A 23,698-nucleotide genomic window follows, 5' to 3' on the forward strand; every position below is an offset into this window, starting at 1 on the left:
GATGAATTTAAATTATTATTATTATTATTATTATTATTATTATTATTATTATTATTATTATTATTATTATTATTATTATTATTATTATTATTATTATTATTATTATTATTATTATTATTATTTGTTTATCACCCCCCTCCACAGAACCTTCTGAATTCTATGTCTAGATTTATGAGAAAAACCAAGGTAGTAATTGATGACTAGTATTGCAAGATATCTAATGAACTTTTCCTTTTCACATGTGGATTCACATACACTGCCTCAAAAATATCCTAAATGGGATTTTCTAGCTCATCACAATAAAAGATAGAAAATATTTCCTTCTCTTTTGTTCCTCTTGTAAATCTAACAGGAGGAGTAAACCAGAAATCGTGATTTCAATCCTGGCTTCTTAACAATTTGCATACCAGGAATGGTGGCTTAAATAATTTGTCAAAACACAAAGCGAAATGGGAATCTAGATCTTGGATATCTCTTTCTTTAGCAGTTACCCAGTGTTCATACTGAGCTCCTCTTTTAAGGCTAAATGCAATGACATTTACATACTGAAGTGGAAATAAGTTCTTCATTCCATTTGATGATCACAGTGGAGGAAGCCTTTGTGAACCCATACAAATTAAACCAAAGCTTTATTACTGTCATAGACATGCACAGTTTGTGAGCACAACATTTTTCATGGGCATCTTGAATGAATTTGTAACATAGTTTAGCATTCCATTTGATTTTAAGCGTGGAATTGCTTCATTTGATTAAATGGTTTTACAGTTATTTAATAAATATACAGATTTATTTATTTTAAATATCTTTTACTGATGCTTTCCATTTCCATTGACAAATGTATCACTATGGGTATCAATTAGTGCTACTGATTCTTTAAGAGGTTTACATATATGCTTAAAGTTATCACATACCTAATAGCACCAAGATTAAAACTGCTTTAAGTACTCATTTTACACATGTATGTACCATATTCCATCTCCGTCTACATAACTATTAGTAGTGAAAGCACACTCAAGGACACCACTACCCCATCTATCACAAAAACGCTATATTCTATCCTATTCTGCCCAGTTATAGAAAATCAGGGGAAAAAATCTGCACATCTATTACAGCAAAAGAGCGCTTACTGGATTCTAGTAAAAAAGGTCAATTGAAGACCTAGTAAGGATTGGATTGAGTTTCTTGAGAAATGTATTTCTCTGCAAATATCACCTACTGCTTGAAATCTAATAAACTTATAGTTGAGGAATAGATCAGAAGGGTGGAGAATAGGCTTTATTTACCTTATTTTCAAAGTTAGTTCTTTTGAGGTATGAAGCACTATGCCAGTGGTCAATGTCTTGTGGCTTAAATAGAAGTCCCTGTTCGCTATTTGAAAACTTTTTAAAAATCAGCCAGGAAGAAGAGATGGCTAGCTCTGACTACATTTGGAAATCATCTATGTTATTCACTCAGTATGAATAATTAATTCTATGCAGGGTATGTACAGTACCTCATTCTGTGAAGGCCTTGTTAGTTTTTTCCATTGGAGAATCCAATCCACATAACAAGAGTGCTATGACAAACATTTTCACTCAAGGCAAGAAATGAGCAAGTCTTTTGCATTATTAAAGCACATATAATAAGCTGCCTATTGCACCTATTTTTCCAAAAGCTCCTGTGGTGATTATTGGTTCACTTGATTGGTATCTAACTGCTTTTGAAAAAGTAGCATAAAACTCAAACCTATAAAGGATGGTAGAAATATCCTTGTTTCTACCATTTCATACATACAAAGAGAAACACATGGGATTGTGCTGCTTGAGTGGGGACTTATCTAGCTTTTGTCTGGGTTTAAGACAATCAAGATTTTTGAGGTATTCTTGAGACTTTTCAGCCTGTCTCGTGGCATTACTGGTCAACTGATTACTTGATTTGAAACAAAATGATTTTTAAGAAATGGTATGAATTTTACATCAAGATGGTTACTGACTGACATAAAATAAAATTTGCCTTTGCAGTAGATGAAATCATATGAAGAAGGAGGTGGACTAGAGCCAAATTGACAGTATTTAAAGTTCTATCTGGAGTTTTGATTCATTACTTCCATTATTCCTAACAATATAATACAATTATTGGACAAGATTGAATGCCCTTATCTTTGTCTTATGTTTTGTTTCTTATGCATACTCATTCTGCACATGGTCTAATGGTAGCAAAAACTAAATAGGAAAAGGATACCTTCAATTTGCTTAAATGAATGATGCATGTAAGAAAACAAGAAAGATATTAGTCAGAAGGTGGATTGTTACAGGGAATAAAGCATGTGACAACTTAAAACTGAATTAAATAGTTCAAAGTGGATTGGGATAGAAGACAGCCAAGTGTTGATGCTAAAGTGGTTTTACCCTGCAAAACTCTTGTTTTCATGTAGCTCTGAATCAGTGGTGGGTTGCAGCCGGTATGCCCTGGTACGGGTGTACTGGAGCCTGCCCGGAACACCAGGTACTGCTCCAGTACAGTGCTCTGGAGGGCCCACCCATCCGCCCGAGCTCCTTACCTGTTCTTTAAAGTCTTTGGCACTTATGCACACACGCACTGCACGTACAGCGCCTGCGTGATGCTCCAGCGAACAGCTGGAGCATCGCGGAGGCATTGGTGGATGGTAAGACGCATGCAGGCGCGTGCTGCGCGCGTCCATGTGGACGACGCAGGGCCATTCCAACCATACCGGTTGGAACGGAATCTAGAATCCACCACTGCTCCAAATACACTCGAAGTGCTGGATGAGAAGAGTTATTTTCCTTGGAAGTAGGAAAAAAGAATTTTTAAAAAATAAAGTAAGCATGGAAAGTTTTGTTTTAGATTTTGCTTTTCTATCAATACCAAGTATTGTTTAGTTTAAAAACGTTGCTTATGCTAATGCTTAAGATGCATCCACTTTATTATTCCTTGAAACTTCTTGAAATTTTGCATCAATGCGAAGAACATTGTTTTTATTTGCTGTTACTTTTGTTAAGTTTTGGTCCTGGAAACCTCTAGTTAGGCCTCCTAAGGTTCAGTCTACATAGCCAGGGCTTGTCATGGCTTTTTTTTAAAACAAAAAAAAATCTGCCTTACTATTTTCTAGATTTTGCCCTATTGACACATGTGACATTCTAGGGATAGCTTAGTGATGCTGAGTACAGATTTATTGTATCAAGTTGCATTCACAGACTAATGTGTCATTATCCAACATGCACATTTTATTTTCTGAGTTTAAATAGCATCTCTCATAAGCCTTGGTGCTTAAAATTGAGTTTGTATGGGAAAGGTCCTGGTTCATCTGTCTTCTAATGTCTATATGCTAATGCAAATTGATAGCTTTCAGTGCACAACCTTATTTAATACTGCTTTAAATTCTGTAATCGTTTCACATGGTATTTGCCTATATTGCTACCTCTGCTAAAGAAAGAATGTATGAGATACACAAACCAACATCTTGGTGATTAGGAAAGTTCACTTGGTTTATTGACAATTGTTTCTGCTGCTAAAATACTTCCCAGAAGTCTTGCATATTCTTACTAAATGTCAGAAATCTTCAACACTATTTTACTGAAAGATACATATCTTTCTCTTCCACTCTCTTACATATACATATACTGCTATCATTTGTAACTCTAGGAATAAAATATGTTGTTTTGTCAAAGGGAAAAGAAGGAACTGGTGTTGGAACTTACACTTATTTGTGCACTACTATCTCAAAATAGAAGGTCAATATTAGCACCCTTGTTCCACTTGTATTCTAGATGGGGAAGAGGCAAAGCAAAGATGGTGTCTGCAGGATGTGGTCAAAAATGTTAACATGGCTTCCCCCTTTTTTATCATTTTTTTCACCATGCCCAGTAGATATGCTTAGGGCCATCATTCCAAGCCTATTAGATCCATAGAGGTGCCAGAGCTGATACTTGGGGTATGTCTCAAGCATTGGGGTAACACTTGGTAAGCATTTGGAGGGATCGGATCTAAACATTAGAATTTAAAAAAATATAAAAAGCAGGATTACTCCTTTCATAAACTGTTTGGGGCTGGTATTAGAATTGTAGTGAATTAAGTTTGCTCACTCACTCAGTCAGTGGGGAGCACTGCAAAATTCCTGGGATTGCAGCATATTTCTCCCTGAGCCCAGTAGCTAAATAGAGGTGGTCACACTGGTTGCAGACCAGATAGGATAGCCCTATCATGGACCTCTCTACAATCTGTTTTTCCTTCCCGTCTTAAGGTAATTATGTAGATAGGGAAACTATTAGCATACACTCAAAAAGAGTTGCTGAGGAAATGATCTAAATAAAGGGCACCCCAGTTTTACTGCCAGTTTTACTGACATAAAATAAATGGAGAAATAAAATTTTGTCGGTAAAACATAAATTTTACACAAAAATAGTTTGTCACGAAAGCAACTGTCTGTGAAGGCCCCTAGATTGGGGCTGACAGGCGAAAACACAAGTCGTATGCTCCGTCCCATTATTGGGTAGACCAGATTGCCCTGATAGACCACTCCCGCTGGACAGGTATAGCACTAGCATTCATTTCCCCCCCACCCCCCATTACAGCAACAACCCCATGAAACCAGTTGGGCTAAGAGACAGTGGTGGTTTTAAGTCACCCGGAAGCATCAGTGACTGAAGGTAGAGTAGAACCTCAGCCTCTTTGCTCCCAGCCCAGCATCTTAAGCCCCTGGGCCACATTGGCTATCTTATTTATGTGGAGAATAAATCACTTTATTGAACAACTTGTCTCCAGAAATTGTGAATGCTCCCAACACTGGAAGTTTTAAAGAAGATCTTGGATAACCATTTGTCTGAAGTGGTATAGGGTTTCCTGCCTAGGCAGGCGGTTGGACTAGAAGACCTCCAAGATCCCTTCCAACTCTTACTCTATTCTAACTTATTGTGTTCTGTTACATTATTATAAACACAATAGAAATAAAGTAGCTATTATAATTATATTATAATAATTGGTCCTCCAAATTGATAGGAATTTCTTAAATTGACATTTCCTTAAATATTTCTTCCATATATTATCCATCATTGCCTATGTATACATTTCTTCTTTATTTATTTATGAATTAATATTTAAATTAAAACATTTAAGTTAACAAGATATATTTAGTACCAAATTGTTAAAGGAAATGCCATTACCAAAGACATTTTAGTAATAGTTTGGCCACTTTTTAAAAATTAAATAGAAAAAAGAAAGAAAGAAAAGGTAAGTTTGGCAGACAGCTAAGATGGTGAGAAAAAAATATTTAAATAATGAATATCAACTATTAAGATTGTACAACATATTCTATGATGCATGCTTTAAATATCAAGGGACATAGGACGAATCAGGCTGAATTAGACTCTCCTTTTTGGAATAAAAAATCAAAGTATTTGATTTTTAAACATTAAAAAAAGCCCACTGAAGAATGAATTTGCACAGCTGGTCTGTAGTTCAGTAATGTAATTGGTTTGAAAAAGCAAGTATAGATTTAAATGACATAATAGCATAATAGTTAATATCCATTTACAAGAGAATAAGCAAAATTGAAATAGAGTGAAGTCCTAGATAGATGCCATTTATAGGGAGAAATGATCAAATAAATTGCAACTTATTTTAAGGTTCATTCTGAAAGATATATCTTCTGGGTGATTTGTTTATAAAAAGGCAGGACACCCATGTGTCCAATTATTCAAACCTAGAGATGTTTCAACATTTTTTTCCAGTTCTCAACTGACAGGGACACTTATGAAAAAGTTTGGAAAACAAACCTACAAAATCTTGAATGCAGGGAAATTTGCATTCAATATTTTTGCAGCCACAAAAAATATATTAAAGAAATAATGGAAGATAAACACTTCATTCTTAAGAAACTGCCCAATTTGGATTAGCACATGACAGAAAGCTATCTCCTCCAAACTGAATTTATATTTGGAGCTATTATTGAAAGTTATTAAATGTAATCTAGAGATAGCAATTAGATTAAGAATAGTTTTTGATGTTTCACAAATTATATCACATACACAGATCTTTTTTTGGAAGAAATACTGAAATGTAGGTATGTTGTTATCATATCATAGGCTATAATGGAGCATTGCCTAAACTAAATTATTTTCACTGAAATCTAAACAACATAGAAACAACAATAATTAAAACAGTTTTTTTCCAGTCAAGGTTCCCCTCCTCCCATTTTCGTACTGTATAAAAGTTAAATTAAAATAGAACAGTTATAGCTTATCAGGGGTTGCCATTGTTCAAATCAGTTACATTTTTATAGCATAGCCTTATTGAAAAATAGCAGTAATTTGAGATTTTATTTATTATTGTCTTGTATGCGAAAGTGACAAATATAAGATTTCTGAACCATAAGAAGGCAGCAAGGAATGGTTTGATTGATTTCTGGTGATTTGGGGTAGACAAATGTTATGGAGCAAGACAGTCTACTGAAAGAATGGCTACTTTGAAGATGGCAGCCGGGACAGGAAAATGGGATGGAAAACAGGGAAGGTTGGAATCCCCCGGAGAAGCTACACATACAAAGTGAGGCTGTGTTATCTAAAGATCTGGATGCTTTTGAATAAATATAGGAATCTTAATCCAATTTATATGCTATCTGTTACCCTTAATTCAGAATTTGCTAAACATGAATAACCTGCAACTTTTGCCTGTCACAGCTAGGTATGATAAGATTCATAATATACTGTAAGGCTGGTTTGAAGAAGAACTTAGAAGCAACACCTTTCACTAATCGTGGGAGAACAATTTGTTTATTGAAAGGGATTTTTGGAGCTGTTTTTATTACTTGGTGAAAAGCAAAAACACTGCTTCAGTCATCTCTTTCGAAACCTAGCTATCAAGATTTCTGAAGATGTGAACAATCCACTATTTTATAATCCTGACAGCAGCAAGATCATTCTCTTAGAAAACTTAGACATTAATTGTAGTATTAATATAACAGCTTTGGATCCAGATAAAACCAAAATAACTGCTTACAGTCTCTGCTTTCCTGATTTTATTCCTTTACTTGATATTAACCCACAGAAATGCATTTTTGAGGGTTGATGGATCCTCTAGAATGGCAACAGATATGAAACATGGAAAATTGCAGTAGATTGAAGAAATCAAAGAAATCCAGCAAGGCTGCTTCAAGTATCTGTAATATCAAAAGGCTAGGACATGATTGCTATTTTGCCCCATAGTGGCAGCAAAAATAATATATGCAAATAATTCAAAAGAAAAGAGACTGAAGCAAGAGGGCAATTCAACAAACATTGAGACTTACTGAATAAAACTATTTGACACATTCATAATGATATGGCAACCCAATAAAAATAGATCTGAAGAAGAATAGAGATTTCTGAATTCAAAGGTTTTATCTTCCTCATCTACTTATAAGGGGTGAAGACACTATTGCTTATGGTGAATTTATTCTTGATGATATGGATATTAGGAATTTCTACCTAATGATCACGGACAAAATTTATGTTAAATGTTTAAAAGATTTTGCATGATGGATGAATACTGGTTATGTGCTGAACTGTTATAACTTTTATGTATCTCAAATTATATTACATACATACAGTTTACATTTTAATTTAATAAAAAAATAAAAAAAATGAAATAAGTACTTATTAAAGGAGGAATGTACCTTTAAAGCAGAACATTGGTGAGGCCATGAAGGCTCTCCTCCAATTACACTCAATTAAAGACCTCTTATTTCTACATTTTCTTGTTCGTTTTGAAATCTTTTCCAAGGAGAGTGCCCACTACAAAATAAATCATATTACTTCAGGTCTGCTGCATGTATCTTTAAAACTGAGAAAACAAAAGGAATAAATAAACTTAAGAGAAAAATATTCAGGAAACGCTAGGAGATTATTTCAGTTTTGAAAATTGATAGTAAAAGGTTGATGATCTCTTGACGCATCAGAGCAAGATGACTTTAAAAGTGGGGGAGGGAAATCCCCAGTAAAACTCTTCATATCCGTATATAATAAGCATGAAGAGCAAACGTTCCCAAGAAGCAGTGTATAGGATCTATAAATATGCCCATAACAGTGTCATATAGTTTGATAAACCTGTTAGGATTAATACTGACAAATTTGGGCAATGTACAGTTGTCTTGCATAGAGAATCTCCTTCTGGAAGAGGTTGACTGGATTTGCTTACAAAGGGTAGGGAGGAATTTGTGTTAGAAATGAAGGATTCTTTATTTTGAGTGTAGCAGGGAAAGGAAATAATCATTTGGTGAATCCATTGATGGTGAAAAGATAAATTATGTCCTGGGGAAAATGACTCCAGTTCCTTTTGCTCTCTGCATTATTCCAGCACATTCTAAAATAGTCTTTTAATTCTTTCCATGCAAATTACTTGTGGTATGTTTCCTCCCCATCCTTAAAAAGTTTACTTTGATTACCACTGTTGTAAGTGCAGATCCATAGTGCCGTTCAAGTTGAGATCAGTAACATCTAAGAAATCGATGTTGAAGATGCTGGGCCCTGTAGTGGTCAGGGAACCAAAACCATTGGCTGAACTTGGTGGTGTGAGGTCCAGCCATTCCATTGTTTCCCAGGGAGATTCTGTGAAGCTCATGTGCAAACCAGTTCCTTCACTAGATGAGGGAGACAACTGAGTCTCCATGGGTGAGAGGGGGGTTGGCAGGATCTCATGGGGTGAGACTAATTCATCGGCAGCCTTGCTAGAAAATCCTTCCATTGCTCTGTCAAAGTGAGGTTCCTCAGTACCCAATTTCAGAAGGGTGACTTCACTTGACCGCCCAAGAGGACTGTGGGAATTTAACAAGATTTCCAAATGACTGTCATTGCTAGAGCAGCGTTCAAAGGGGAGCTGATTTGAGGTGTTTTGCTCAAATGCAGTGGATGCCTTTAGTAACAAGGGTGTTCCAGAAGTTCCTGAAGACACTGTTATCTGAGGTACCTTCTGAAGACAAGGGCGGTCCTCTTTAGCATTTGCAGGCATTTCTGTTTGCAAACCAAATATGATAAGTCAAGAGCAAAACCTCTTTGGGTCTACTTCCAAGGTTAAGTGAATACACTTCTGCTTGTGCAACAGGACTTCTCAACAGCATCTGCCATTACAATGACACATTCCAACTTTTTGTTCTGGCTGAATAAAACCTTACTTGTTGCTATACTAGCTCAAAGAGGTACAGAAGGGATGGTGAGAGGAACATGGAGATCATATAAAGTGCCTGCAATTGAAAGTAGTGATGAAGCTGTGTTAATATAAGACAAAGTTGTTATAAGTGGTGTTTGTAATCCTAGAATCAACGAAAAAGCTGATGTACTTTTTAATGTAAAGAATTATTAGAATAAGGACTGATCATACAGATATGTGTCCACATGCTCGAGCATGCAAAGGGTAAGAAATTGTTAAAACGTTTAAATTAGGCATGAAGGAATTAAAGTTGTGCACGTGATTCACTGGAGCAGACAGAAGCTAGTGAGGAAAAACATTTACAAAGTGGAGTCTAGTGTTTTGTGATTCCTGATCAAAATGCCTGAGGCTGATAGAGAGGCTTACACATTCACATCATAAAGTGCTCACAACAGAAGGCAAACAGAAAGAAATGCTTCTAGTGTTCCTCACAGAATGTTCCTATCCACAATGCCTTGCCTCTTTTGTTGCTGTGTTTTCCTTTGGGGGCATACTTTGGAGCAAAGCAGTGAGCAGCAGACACCCACTGTTTAAAAAAAAATTCTACAGATGTACATAACAAATTCTACCAAAAGAAATCTGCACAGTATGCCCATTTCTTTCAGTTTTTTAAAACAATTCTTTTGAAAAATAAGGTATTCTATAATAGCCTGTTGTGTACCAAAGGAAGAACCAGAAGACACATGGCTGCCCATGCGCATGACCATGCCAATGTGATTTTTCAGAGAGCTCAGCCGTTTCCTTTGCCCTTTGTAGCATCTTCTCTCTTGGTCTACAAAGTAGCAGCTCTCGCCTACTGTTTGGTTTTTCCCCTGATTTTATTCAGCATTATTTTTATTCTTGCATACAAGTTCTCAGTATTTGTATTGTTGTTCAATGTGTATTTCTAATGATGTTTTGGTTGTCACTGATTTCAAATCCCTTTATTCAATCTTGGAAAGTTGTGATACAAATTGACAAGATAAACCACAGCAGTTTCTAGGACCAATTCCTGGGAGTTGCTAAAAACAGCTAAGCTTCCAGAATTGCTTCTTTCTTCTTAATCATTTCATATAAATGTGGCAAAACCTATCAGTTTTCTATAATGGTCAATGGCTGTTTTAGTAGGCAGATCCTGGGAGTGCTTAGATTGAATGCTGCTTAGGAAAATTAACTAGGCAACAGCTATTTACATATTTCTTTGGGAAGTGGATGGAATCCATGATGGATTTCAGTCCTTCCCATACCTGATAAGCACACAATATCTGCTGTGGGTAGCCTGAGGTTCATATCCTGTTTTGCTAAGTTAGAACCAAGAGCCTCATTCTACTGGCATCACCTACCTCCAGTTTCAATAAGCACATCTAATAGTTCATCCATCTGCTGACTTTGAGTCATTTGCTGCAGCAAGAAAAAAAAAAAAAGGAGATGAAATATGGAAGTGAAGAAATGGATTACATATTTTTATTGTAAAATAAAATCACTCTTAAGGAATTAGGATAACATAGTACTGTAGTGTTTGTTTCTGGAATTAAAAATCTGACGTAACAAGCAAATTCCACATAAATATCAGCAGTTTTTTAGTGCACAGGTGAGCAATCTGTGACTCCCAAGGCTTCAGATGGTTTCCTGTGTCCCCTCCTACTTTTGCTAGACTTGGAGGCAGAGCTGATCATAACTGCTAAAAACTAGCAGTATCATTTTGACTTGGGGACCACATGAACAATGTAATGTGAACACTGAAAGGGTCAAAAAATAAGAAACACCAGCAGAACCATTTTTGTACCACTTGGCCTCACTTTTCCTACAACCTTCAAGCAACTCTATGAATGTTAAAATGTTAATAATAGTATTGCCCATGTGACCCAGGGGTTAATATGCCCTATGGTGCATTATTTAATGTCCCATTTTTCAAATATTAAACACGAATGAAAACCTCTCCCTGGATTCCCTAAGATATTCAACCTCATCCTTTTCGTATTTACTAAGAAATAATTCCAGCAGATTTACAGTTCTTATTTATGTGGGTTGTCACCTCTCTGTGAGAGGGAGGGAGGGAGGGAGGGAGGAAGGAAAGAGTCTAGATGACTCAAGTGAATACAATCCAGGACTATTTCACCTCTAATAAAAAAAAATTGGCTTAATTCCTTGGTTTAAATTTTATTTTAATTCTGTAAATTGCAATGTCACACTATGACAAGCTGGATCCAGATCAGCTAGATTAACTAGATACCAGCATTACCATAGAGCCGGGGTTTGAAAGCTAGATGAAGTAAGAAGCCTTAAAGGACAGCAAAGGAATGGCTCCAATTATCTGTACTTCACTGACCAAATAAATTAAAGTTAATAATCCTGTAACTCCAGAGGAAGAATCACTTATCCTTTAGTAAAATTCACTGCTGCTAGCCCAGATTCAATGCTCAACTTGAGCATGTGTCTCAGATTTACAGGTTTGTCATTATTTCATTCCCCCCCCTTCTGCCTGGGCCACATAGATCAGGTGTTTTTAACCTGGAATTTGTGGATTCCTTCCTGCTCAGATTTCCTCTGAATTGGAAAATATTACAATTTTATTTTTACTAGCTTGTACGTTGACAACAAAGTAATCTATGACCTCTAGACTGCAATAAAATTTCTTAACTTCAAGAAATCTCACTAGCTAAAAGTATTAAAACTAAAAAAGAATATTGTGTTATTAATTTAATGGATTAATAAAAACATATTTCTGTATTACATATTTAATAGTTTGATAGCTGTATTTGAGTTTCCTTTATATTATGCAGTAAATCCATGTATTTATTTTATGCATTCAAAATAAAAGGACTCCTTTATTTAAGGACCAGAGTTTTAAAAATCCTTGCAACAGATTGTGTTTTGCGATGAAAGGATACAATGCTAAAAACCACCTGTAGCCATGCACAGCCCTAAAATACCATCATGGACCATTACCTGTTTTACAGCATCAGCATAAGGTGGAGGCTGTTTTCCCTCTGGGAGAGCAGTACTTGATTTACAAAAGCTGGCAGACAGAATGGGATACTTTGGGCCCCCTTGTGTCGGCACCTATATGGAAGCAAAATCAACAGTAGGAATCCAATCGAATCTCTGTTCCTTGGCAGCTGCACCTGAAATCCCCTAAGCTAAAACATCTTACATATTGGTGTCAATTATAGCTTAATGCAACCCCAAGGAAAGAAAACAAATATAAATCCAGATCTTGCCAAAAATACTTTTTCCACGCTGATACAATCTTACTGAAATGATGCAAGGAAAACTGCTTAGTTTTCATCAGTGGTGGGTTTCAATTTTTTTTAAAACCTTCTGTAGGTGTGGGCTGCTTTGTGGGAGTGGCTTGCCAACCATGTGACTGGGTGGGCATGGCCAACTTGTAAAATATGGTGAAACTCACTTAACAACGCTCTTGCTTAGCAACCAAAGTGTTGGCTCAGAAACTCTGGTATTTGAAGCACGCAAGTCTTAAAGCTTTCAAGTTACAAGACCCTTGCACCCCTAACCCTTTAGAAAAAAAAACCCAAGGGTGTTCAAACTTGACAGCTTTAAGACTTGTGGACTTCAACTCCCAGAATTCCTCCTCTTGCTCTTCATCTTGATGATGTGCGGATGGGTGGGGGTAGGGAGCTGGAACCGGTTCTAAACAGCAGTATAGATTTGTGGAACCTCTTCTATAGAAGAGATTAGAACTGGCAGGAACCCACCCTCACGTAACCCATAAAACCAACTCCATTTCCAACTGATCCAAGGAAAACATTCAATAATGGAGGTTCTATTCAGTGCTGAAACAATGCCTGGAACCCATCTCACCAGTTTAAAAATATCTGCACTAACTCCCAATTTATTTTCAGACTGAACTCAAAAGTGTCATGTTTATATTTTAAAGCCCCAAACAACCTGGGATCTGCCTATTTTGAGAGATTTTGTATACAGTTGTCCAAGTACTATAAGTATATCTACGCAGCTGTTTCTTTACATCTAACGTCACTGGAAATAGTGATGGTGGTTATGGTTCCCTGACTTTTCCCCCAGAAATACTTCCTTTTAAAATAGTACTCTTATTACTGAATTGCTCGCACTGACTATTTTAAGGCCGATGAGTAAATTACAAGGGTAAAATATGTGTATTTTCTTACCAGAGTTGTGCACAAATGGCGGCTGGGGGGTTGTGGAGAACTGCTGCGTCCTTCTCCCTGATGGCTAGGAGACATGGAGAGCAGGTAATGGCTGTTTGGTGAGGGCGGAAGGCTGATATGTTGAGGACTCTTTGCTGCCTCTAATGGAGAATGCTGAGGAGAGCACTGTGGGCTTAGGAATGTGGAGGAGAGTATGCCATTTTGTCCAGAAGGTTCCATGCAATGGCTATTTACAAGATGAGGCATCTGAGGTGTCCCACAGTTACTTAATGCCTCAGAATTGCTAGCCTTACCTTTCAAGGCAGCTTGCTTAGAGGCAAATGGGCAGCTGGACACTGCATTCTCCTGCTTGACTGGAAAACCAAACACATGTGCTGGGGGCTGTTTATCTTCCAGTCCATGGCTTCTTTTGCGCTTCTGGAGCTGCATTCTCAACTCTTCCACTTGCCTCTGCTCCTGTTGCAATTTCCAAGTCAGCTCATTGATTACTTTTTGCTTTTCCACGAGCATTTTGTCTTTCTCTGTGTCAACCCTTTCAACATCATGCTGGATACCAACTCCGTTGATGCCTCCCACCAGGTTCTCCTCACAACCACCTTGCACAGGTGAGGGGTGCAAGACAAACTGAGGGGAAGACATTGGTCCTTCATTGAAACTGTCTGGCAAGGAGCCACTCACTGATAGGTCAGAGGAAGCTGGAGAGATGGGCGGAGTGGAACTAGTGCTGCCAAAATGGTAAAAGCCATTGGATAACAGACTGGTAGAAGACTGTGATGGATAACTGGAGAGAGAGCTTGTTGGGGTTACTGGGAAAGTGACAGTGGTTATTTCATTGAAAGAAGCCACTGAATTCCCACTGCACTCTTGAAAGGGTCTAAGACGTTCCATCAAGGCTGTTTTTGTACCTGACACAGGAAGTCCCCTTATTCGGAGTTGCTGTCTTAATTCTGACACCTGTGATAAAATGGCTTCATTAGTGTCGACCTCATTTTTTGCTTCATTGTGTGTTTATTGTTGAAAAAGACACTTCTTTTAATCAGACTGTTTTAGCCAAACAAAAGCTAAATCTAGAATCATTTGTTCTGACCGAGAGATCTTATTACTTAGCCTTCAGAGAAACCGCTATTAACTGTCAACTCTAAATTGGGGAACCTTGTACAACATTGTCATTTCCAATGGATTTCTATAATTTTGGAATTTTTTGGAATAATCAATTCATAGTGTACAGTAATGAGTCTGAATTAAGAATGAATGCCTTTGTCTTACATATATTTGTCTAAATTCAGCCTGTGCTATTATTCATATATGTCAGGATGATTCTAATGCAGAGTTTCTAGATGTACATCAACCAATTTATGTAAAAGAAAAGCAGATTGTGGATCAAAGAAGTCATGTCAAGGTAGTTTAGCTGAAGTAACCAGAATTCCGATAAGTTACCTTAGAATTCAAATAAGTTCATTGACTCCTAAGACTGTGCAAAGATCTAGAGTTAAAATCAGGCGTACTTTTTCCAGGAGTCACATATAAGCCCAGGAAAAGATAGCACTCTGGAATATACAATAAGTTTCAGTTTCTGGTTCAACCTTTGGCAAATGAGGGCCATTGCAATTGATTCAATAAACCATAATTAAACCTTCTACAACTTGCTGTGTCTTCTAACATTGTTACACCATACTCTGCACATAATACTCACTTTAAGGTCATCCAGATTGGAGGGGAGAGGACCTGGTTTGAGGGATGAAATGCAAGATGGCCCAGAAAAGGTTCCCTTCACTGGAGAAAGAGGATTATTGGTGATTGTCGTAGGGGAAGAGCCTGAGATTTTAGGCTCATTTGGTTGTCTAAAAAAAAACAGGAGTAACATTTGTTACTGTGATATCTTTTGTTTCTAAATCAATGTCAATTGTCAATATATCAGTTTTGATCCTAGTTTTATTATGCATTCACTATCCTTTTTTCCCCGAGATTTCAGTACAAAATAGTAGTACTTTAGCAGAATTTCAAACTGAGAGATGCTTTGGCCCACTACAGACTTGTAGTGCTCACCTTAAAACAGGAGTGTTGATTTTATTGAGGGCTGCATTCAGGGTTGTATTTGACCTCAGGTGGGATAGGGTATGTGTGGCTAGGGGGCATGGCCAGCTCAACATCACTCGTGTCAGGGTGCCTATGGTTGCCCAAGCGCTCTATCAGTGAAAATGGGCTCCCGAGCTCCATTTTTGACTGCAACCCTCTGCCAGTTAAAATGGAGCTTTGTTTTTGCTGGCAGAGGCACCGCAGGTCAGTGCTTTGCTGTTTCCAGGGCAGCATTGAGGCCTAGATTGAAGCATCCCATGGCTGGATCTTGAGCCTAGTCCTAAACCCCAAACTCTTCTCATTTCTTGTAGCAAGGGCACCCAAACCTACTGGATATCTATTGATCCTTCATTCCCAGTGTGCAAACGAATGTAGTAGGAATATTTATAACATGCAAGTCTAATATTTAAACAATGCCAATCAGCCATACCACCAAATGGTGGCATAGCTCTGTTACAAATTGTCACCCAGGAAGACAGAAAAACATTCCCACCAGCAACTCACTTTAGCTGAGAGGAATGTGATCCAGGGTAATTGAACTGCTGCTGGTGCCGATGCTGTTGTTGCTGGCTAAGGATCTGGAGCTGCAGGAAGAGCTGTTGTTGCTGCAGTAGCCTGGCGTAGGCAGAGTCCATGGGAGGAGGAGACTTCTCTGCCTTCTGGTCTGGTGGAATGTACTGGTGATATTTTAGCTTCTTCACTTTGGGCTTCATCTCCTTGGGTTTTTTGTGGCGATTCTTACCATCACTTGAAGATTTTGACTGTGTGTGTTGCATGCAAAAAAATATCAAGAAGGTCAGTTGGAGCCCAGAGCATTTGAAAGGCCTATCAAATTACCCCATTTCTTGCTAAGTCTGAATTCTCTGGAGGACTACCCCTGATATTCAGTACCCTCAAAAGCCTTTGAGCTTCAAAATAATGGGTGAGGAATATAAGAGAAACCTGATTCACTCTTCCTCCTTTTATATGCAGTTCAGCGCATAAAACAACTGGCATCATGTTCACATAATATTAGGTGCACGTTCCTTTCATATATTCTGATTTTCCACCTGCTGCCATTTAGGAAAACATGGAAAATAATTCAAAATGGCAATGGGACTCTTGCATTTTAGTGGAGGTATTTAGCATATTTAAAAATCTAAGCATCCTTAAATAGCTAAATTGAACCTCCTAACTTAAATCTATCCGGTTCATGAATGACAGCAGGGCAAAAAAGATGCATCTATATAACACTAACTGCCATCCCTGCCTTTCTGATCAATTACTCCATTTAATTAATTATGCAAAATTGCCTTAGTAGTCATATTTGTGGGCTGTAATTTCAGAAATATTTCAGTGACTTTTAAAACCAGCATTTCTCTTTCAAAGCAACCATGGTTATGCTGTAGTTGGTCAACACTTGTCCCCTTCTATCTAAATTATGAAAGATACTAACATACCTTTACAGGTGTAGTAATAGGAATAGGAGGTGTCTGCTGCCCATTGAGCTGTTTTGGACTTTCTGGGTGACTATTTTGCAGAGATGACGAATCAGCCATATCATTTTCAGAACTATGGGAAAGGCCCTGAAACAAAAAACCAAAAAAAGCATTGAAAATACATGTGACAATTATGCCATCGAGATAGATAGTTTCATGAAGATTGGTGCAGACAGGCATTTTATGAAGGCATACATCAGTGAGCTACCTGAGGGTAGAACAAGAAGCAATGGGTGGAAACTAATCAAGGAGAGAAGCAACTTAGAACTGAGGAGAAATTTCCTGACAGTTAGAACAATTAATCAGTGGAACAGCTTGCCTCCAGAAGTTGTGAATGCCCCAACACTGGAAGTCTTTAAGGCAGGGGGTTGGACTAGAAGACCTCCAAGGTCCCTTCCAACTCTGCTATTGTATTGTATTGTATTGTACACTAGTTGGATTGACAGCTGATTACCTTGCTTTTGTTCCATTTTTAAAAATTGTAGTAAGGGCTGAATCTATATATGGGCTGATGGGACATATCAAAATACAGAATAAAACATAATATATGACACAATAGAACTATATATAAAAGTGGAATATGAGAAACAGGTTAAATAAAAAGGATAAACTAAAGAATAAAATATTAGGTCATTGAGTCATCTCTACAATTTACCCCAATCAGACCCAACTAAGCTGTTTTATTCAGATAAAGGGGTGTGTTGTATGTGATATTTGAGTTCTGACCGCATATGAAATATGTAGTTCTAATATGAGGATCTTGTTTGTCTGATATGTGGTTCAAGATGCCAGCCTCTCTCTTTCTTATATAGTTGACACTCAAATCATATGTGTGTTATATATTCTATAGCTGGAGTTCTGCAAATACAAATATGTTCACTATAAGGGACTTGATTAAACAGTCTGTGTTTAACTATTGTACCTCCCAGTTTGAATCTGATATGTGCAGGCTGAATCTATTCATTATCTTACCTCCTTGAGGTATTCTTTTATTTGGTAATTCTCCATGCAGCATAACACATTGATTATGTATCAGTTTAGAACCTCTCTGTACAATTAGGAAAATCCTTATGGGGAGACATAGCAAAAGCAGCCTTGCATCAAAATTAAGCAATAGGTAGAGTGTCTGAAGCTTAGGCAGATATGCATGACAACCTGTGAGAGTGATGAGGTATACTGTGGAAGTCTGATCATCTTTTAGCTTGCATAATGTTGCCAAATGATTCACATATACAAGTGTACATACAAACAACATTTCACCATAATCAATACCTTTTGCAGATGACTTTGGATGGCCTGTTAAACTATTCCTCTAAGTAATATGTGTACTAAGACCAATCACATTTATCAGGCTGGTGTTATTAGGAAACCAAATGGAAGATTATTGGGCTCCCTGCCATAAGTGCTTGGAAAATGGAGATGCCCCATGCCAAGTACACTGTGTAACAAAGCTGTTGGAATGAAGAAGAGCAGCACTAGCCAAGAATATGTCGTGTTCAGGTTAACAGTGGCTTGGGATCCTTTGCAGGACACCTCCATGTTTTATGTAATCACCAACGGCTGACCTTAAGGATGACTTCCTGCACAGGCTACAGTGCCCTTAGAGAATTTTGACATGTACTGCACCTTTACACGCATACCTTGATGGTATTTGCCTGAGAAAGAACAAAATCTTCTTCTTCTGTGGGTTAGAATCAAATAGCTAATTCTGAATGCTATTTTAAAATGAAGGAAAATTATGAAAATATATAACAATGGGGCTGATGAGAAATATCCTTACTATATTGGTTGTAAGGTTGTAAGGTTTCTTCCCAAACCATACTTAAGAGTACTGATGGGAAAAAATGACTACTATTTGTATACAGATATTAGCTGTGCACTGTCCCAAAGGAAGATAAGATCTTCTTTGTGTTAAGCTCTACTCTTGGTGACTTCCTGGACGTTTCTGTGTGGTTTTCCTAGCAGCAATATGGAAGTACTTTGCCATTGCCTTTTCCCAGGATGTTCTTCCATTTCCTAGTCATCAACATCCTTGACATCCCCAGATAGAATCTCATCTGAATAATAACCATATCTTTCCTTAGCCTTTTGAGATTATCCAAGACTGCCAACAAAGGCCATCAGCTATAAAGTAATTTGAGATGATGGGCCAGTAATTCAGCAAAATGGGCAAAACAACTTCTCATGGAAGAAGTAATACATTATACAATCTAATTAATCCTCTCAACGAGACAGTAAATTGAATGGGATTTCAGTTCTCCTACTACTGAGCAAGACAAATTCCAAACTGTGATGTGATTGAGCATAATATTCACAACTCTCTGCAATCTAACCTGCAGTAGGTGATTAAAATATCTAAAAATGTATCTAAGAATAGCTTTGTCACATCATATCAGTTTTAATCTAGCAAGTACAAGTAACTGACAATCTGACAAGTAAGCCATGACAACTCATGTTGCATAAAATGACAGTCTACTAACCCCTTCTTCTTAGCTAAACACAAACTCAGGCACTACAACTGAAATTCAAATATTAAAAATGCTTATTTGACCGAGTGTATATACTAGAACCTGTAGATTCTACCAAAATCAGAGTAAAGCAAATTTATAGCAGTCATATATCAATTTAACAATCTACCTTGCAACTGTTATACTGTATATGTTATAGTCACTTCATGGAATTTTCTTCTGAGCAAAACTGTTTTTGTTTTTGTTTAATCTGAGGCTTTCTAACCCAGACAAAATAGAAAACTGGAGTTACAAGTACAATTTTCCTCACGCTAAATTGGAGAGGGGGAAATATTGCCTTCTGTTTGCACACCTTACATATTAATATATATACTAAATAACCAAACAGAGAAATTACCATGATGACCATAGCGATATGGAGATAAACCATTATGACCATGGTTTCAAAGAGATGAGAGACAGGAAACCAAGGGAAGTGTAATGGCAAGCTAATAACCATGTACTACTAACTCAGTCTTTCATGGCTGTGGTTCTTACCAGGTGGCAAACCAGTCATCCCAAGCCTCTGTCATCACAGAGAAAGGGAAAGTGAGATCACTCTAGACTCATTATACTGTCAAAGCTTAGAACATTCCGTGTCAACAGCACTACTGCAGTGTACAAAGCTGTTTATAGATTGGGTCAAACAATCCCAGGCTTATTTTTTTGTTAAGCTAGATAGGATCCAGTTATTTTCCTCAAATTTGGAAAGAATTCCAATCATTTTCCAAGCTACGTTTGGGCCCTAGAATACTTGCTAAAATGTATCCACCCATTTTACATACAACAGCAAAAGTATTTTGTTGTTTGGACTTTGGGTTGGATTCCCCATCCCAGAACTTTTCTTTAAAACTGCCCTTCAAGATTTCCCCCAATTTTATCTAAACGCTCTCTTAAAAACCAGCCTCTATGGGTGAGAGGCAAAACATTTTTCTCTCACAAGACTGCTGGGGCCAAAGATGTTTGCAAAGAATGACTTTATTTAAAGAGGCAGGATACACATTCTTAAGGTACACTTCAAAACAGGTTCTAAGCTATGAAGTCACTCTAAGTCAAGGTTAACTATTACTGAACCTTCAAACCTCGTTTTCTCAACCAGACCTCATAATAATAATAATTATTATTATTGTTATTTGGCTTTCACACAATTTAAGGATAACAAAAAAGTTATTTTTTGAAAGTTTTTACAAAATAATAACTGGTTGTTATTGAATAGGAGATGAGACATGAAACATCTGCACCAAATATTATTTTACCTGAGTTGTCCCAGACACTGAAGAAAATGTTGCTTCAGGTATTTTGATTCTTGCTGCCAATTCTGTAGACCCTGGAGAATCCTCACTTTTAACTTGCTCTGGGGACAGTCCATCATTGCTGCTATCTTCTTCAAAGGCAAAAGCATCTGAAGATTTAGTGAAGTTTCCTTGGGTACCTAGGAAGATAGATGAACTCAGTAATAGGTTATAATGACTTTGTTGTGAATGGCAATGGGTATCGAATGAATTTGCAAGGAAAAAAATTGCAAGTGGGAAATATTCATACTTGGTATTACAGTATATATAACATCAGCAGAGACTCATTATTTTGGGGGGGGGCATGTTTCATTTTAACATTAAAATGAAGACCATAAAACTGTGAATAATAAAGAACTTGAGTCTATGGGAACTGATTCAATTCAAAACATTTATTGTCATTGTACATCATGTATACAATGAAATTGGTTTAGCCTCTACTAGAGCAGTCCATACAAGAATACAAGAATACAAGACAACATGAGTAATATAAAGAATAATCCTTATATAAGTAGTTAGGGGGAAAAAACTAGTCATATGTTTCCGTATGTATGTATGTATGTATGTATGTATGTATGTATGTATGTATGTATATATATATATATATATATATATATTACACACTAAACTGCAGAGTGAAATTCGTCATAGTAATCTGTTTGTGGTGCTATATTGTGTTTAGGAGTCTGACAGCACATGGGTAAAAGCTGCTTTTAAAGCTGCTTGTCTAGCTGGCTGTACTTTTGTGTATTCTGCCCAATGGTAAAAGTGAAAAAAGACACTGGCCAGGGTGTGAATCATTCCTAAGTATCTTTCTTACTCTGCTGAAACAGTGAGACATGGAGATATCACCCAGTGGTATTAGGGGGCAACCAATGGTTTCTTGTGCCAAATTGACATCTCTCTGTAGTGCCTTCCTGTCCGTGGCTGTTAACCAGCATACCATACTGTTATGTAGAATGTGAGGACACTTTATATTATGGACCAATAGAAAGAAGTCATCATCCATTGTTCCACCTGATTTTTCCATAGGACTCTAAGGAAATGAAGTCTCTGTTGAGCCTTACTAACCACCAAGGACATGTTGTCTTTTAAGGTGAGGTCTTGACTAATAAGCACTCCCAAGAATTTTAAAGAGGAAACCCTCGCCACAAGCCCCCCCTTGATATACAGTGGGTCAGGTTCCTCTCTTTGTTTCTGGAAATCCAACACCATCTCCTTTATCTTGCTAGTGTTTAGATGTAAGTTATTTTTTGAACACCATGTGGATACCTTTTGGACTTCTTCCCTGTATGCTGATTCGTCCCCTCCAGTTATAAGACCTAGCACTGTTGTGTTGTCTGTAAACTTTATTATGATGTTGGATGAATCAGAGGATATGCAGTCATGTGTATACAGCGAGTACAGGTAGGGGCTGAGCACACAACCCTGAGGAGTCTGTGAGGGATTAGTTTCCAAAGCCTTTAGTTGTCATTTGCCTTCTGTACAACATTTCTTGCCTTGTCTTTCCACTGATGTCAATGTATATCTTGGCAGATCTGACTTAGTCAATTTTTTGCAAGGTTCCATATGACTCTCCAAGTAAGCTGGCCTTCTTCTTTAGAGAACTTACTTGACTGATAATGGAAGAAGTAGCTACAGTTGTCTCCTGTGACACAGGCTTTTCTGCTATATGCAATCCTTGTGATCTCAATGAAGGGGCTTCTTGATGACACAGCTAGGCATGAGTACTGTGCAGTTGCTTCACTGATGAAAGGCCCATTGAGGAAGATCACAAAAGAGCCATTGCACAGCTCACAGCAAATTCTAGTAGCCAATGGGGTACAAAACTATGATCATCTGCACCAGCACAACCAACAGGATACCCTCCCAATATTGTGAAAGAGAATGCAAAGAAATCAGTATGGGTCATATGATGCAACTGAGATATTGTCACTATCATCAGCTGAGTAAATTACTGCAAAGAAGTCTGTTGTCACAGGAAATCCATATGAAGCCTCACAACCAGGCTGATCCACCAAAACCTACAGTAACTAGGAAGTACACTGCCCAGATGATCTACTTGTCTCCTTAAAAAGTACATGTAAATTCTCACTTGCTCCTTCCATCCTACCGAGGTTGGTAAAATGAATACCCAGTTTGTTGGGGGCAATATGCTGACTCTGCAAACCACTTCAAGAGGGCTGCAAAGCACTGGGAAGTCTAAGTGCTATTGCTATATAAATTTTAAATACAGCATGTATTAGAAGAATGTGTGCAAAATGACCGCCCATTTTGCACACGTCACAAAAACAAGATCAAAACTACATATAGGATGATTATGCATGTACCATCTCCGGATCTCTATTAGCAAAGCTGCAATGACAAAGGCTTATCTAACTGTAAACCAGTAATAAAACAAATCAAAATAAAATATAAATAATCACCCCCCCCCTAAAATAAATTCCAAGAACTCAAAATAAAGCAATGGTCAACCCATGATGATATTCAGTTGATGAAAACCATCACTGTAAGTTGATAAAATAGAGATTGAGCTTCATAATTGCAAGAGAATACTTTATTTATTTCAGAGAAATACTTTGATCTGGCTGTAAAACTCAATGTATATTTCATCATCACATATATACAGATAAAATTATGCTGAATACACAAGCCACTTAGACTGCTGGAATTTCTATCAAGTGATTTTTTTGCAGACCTTGTAGGCATATATTCAAGATATTTCTTAAAGCAGTAAGGGCCATTATTTTCTATTCTGGGTTTTGGAAGTACATTTTCAATTTTAATGCAGGTATCATAATGTACCATTTGCACACAATTTATTTCCATGTAAGTTGCTAAATCACTCCCATCAGTTCCTGTACAATTTTTCTAGGGCAAAAGCTATACTGGACCTTGAAATCTCATACTGGATCAGCAAAAATGGTGTGTCTAGGGCAAAATCTAAATCTAATTTCATTTAATTTATATTTAACCTTAACTGCAACAAAATACAATTATTCTGCGATCATGTCATTAATTTCTTTTTTTTTTGTAGACAA

General features: G+C 37.3%; 1 protein-coding gene across 9 annotated transcripts in view; it reads right to left on the bottom strand.

Moving 5' to 3' along the window:
* Window positions 1-107: 107 nt before the first annotated feature.
* Window positions 108-23,698, bottom strand: part of MYOCD (myocardin) — a 161,295-nt gene continuing 137,704 nt past the window's right edge. For 7 of the 9 annotated variants that reach the window (XM_081935055.1, XM_081935053.1, XM_081935049.1 and 4 more), the window contains 8 exons: window positions 20,622-20,797; window positions 16,820-16,945; window positions 15,885-16,141; window positions 14,998-15,145; window positions 13,305-14,258; window positions 12,106-12,219; window positions 10,500-10,557; window positions 108-8,981 (listed from right to left, as the gene is read on the bottom strand). In XM_081935055.1, coding sequence (XP_081791181.1) covers window positions 8,413-8,981; window positions 10,500-10,557; window positions 12,106-12,219; window positions 13,305-14,258; window positions 14,998-15,145; window positions 15,885-16,141; window positions 16,820-16,945; window positions 20,622-20,797 — 2,402 coding nt within the window. In that variant the 3' untranslated portion in view covers window positions 108-8,412. Of the gene's footprint in view, window positions 8,982-9,015; window positions 9,212-10,499; window positions 10,558-12,105; window positions 12,220-13,304; window positions 14,259-14,997; window positions 15,146-15,884; window positions 16,142-16,819; window positions 16,946-20,621; window positions 20,798-23,698 lie in introns of those variants that run through there. The other 2 variants (XM_081935057.1, XM_081935056.1) reach the window with 2 other exon arrangements.

This window comes from Natrix helvetica (assembly GCF_964273705.1).
Source record: "Natrix helvetica genome assembly, chromosome: 1".
In the NCBI taxonomy this organism is placed as follows: Eukaryota; Metazoa; Chordata; class Lepidosauria; order Squamata; family Natricidae; genus Natrix; species Natrix helvetica.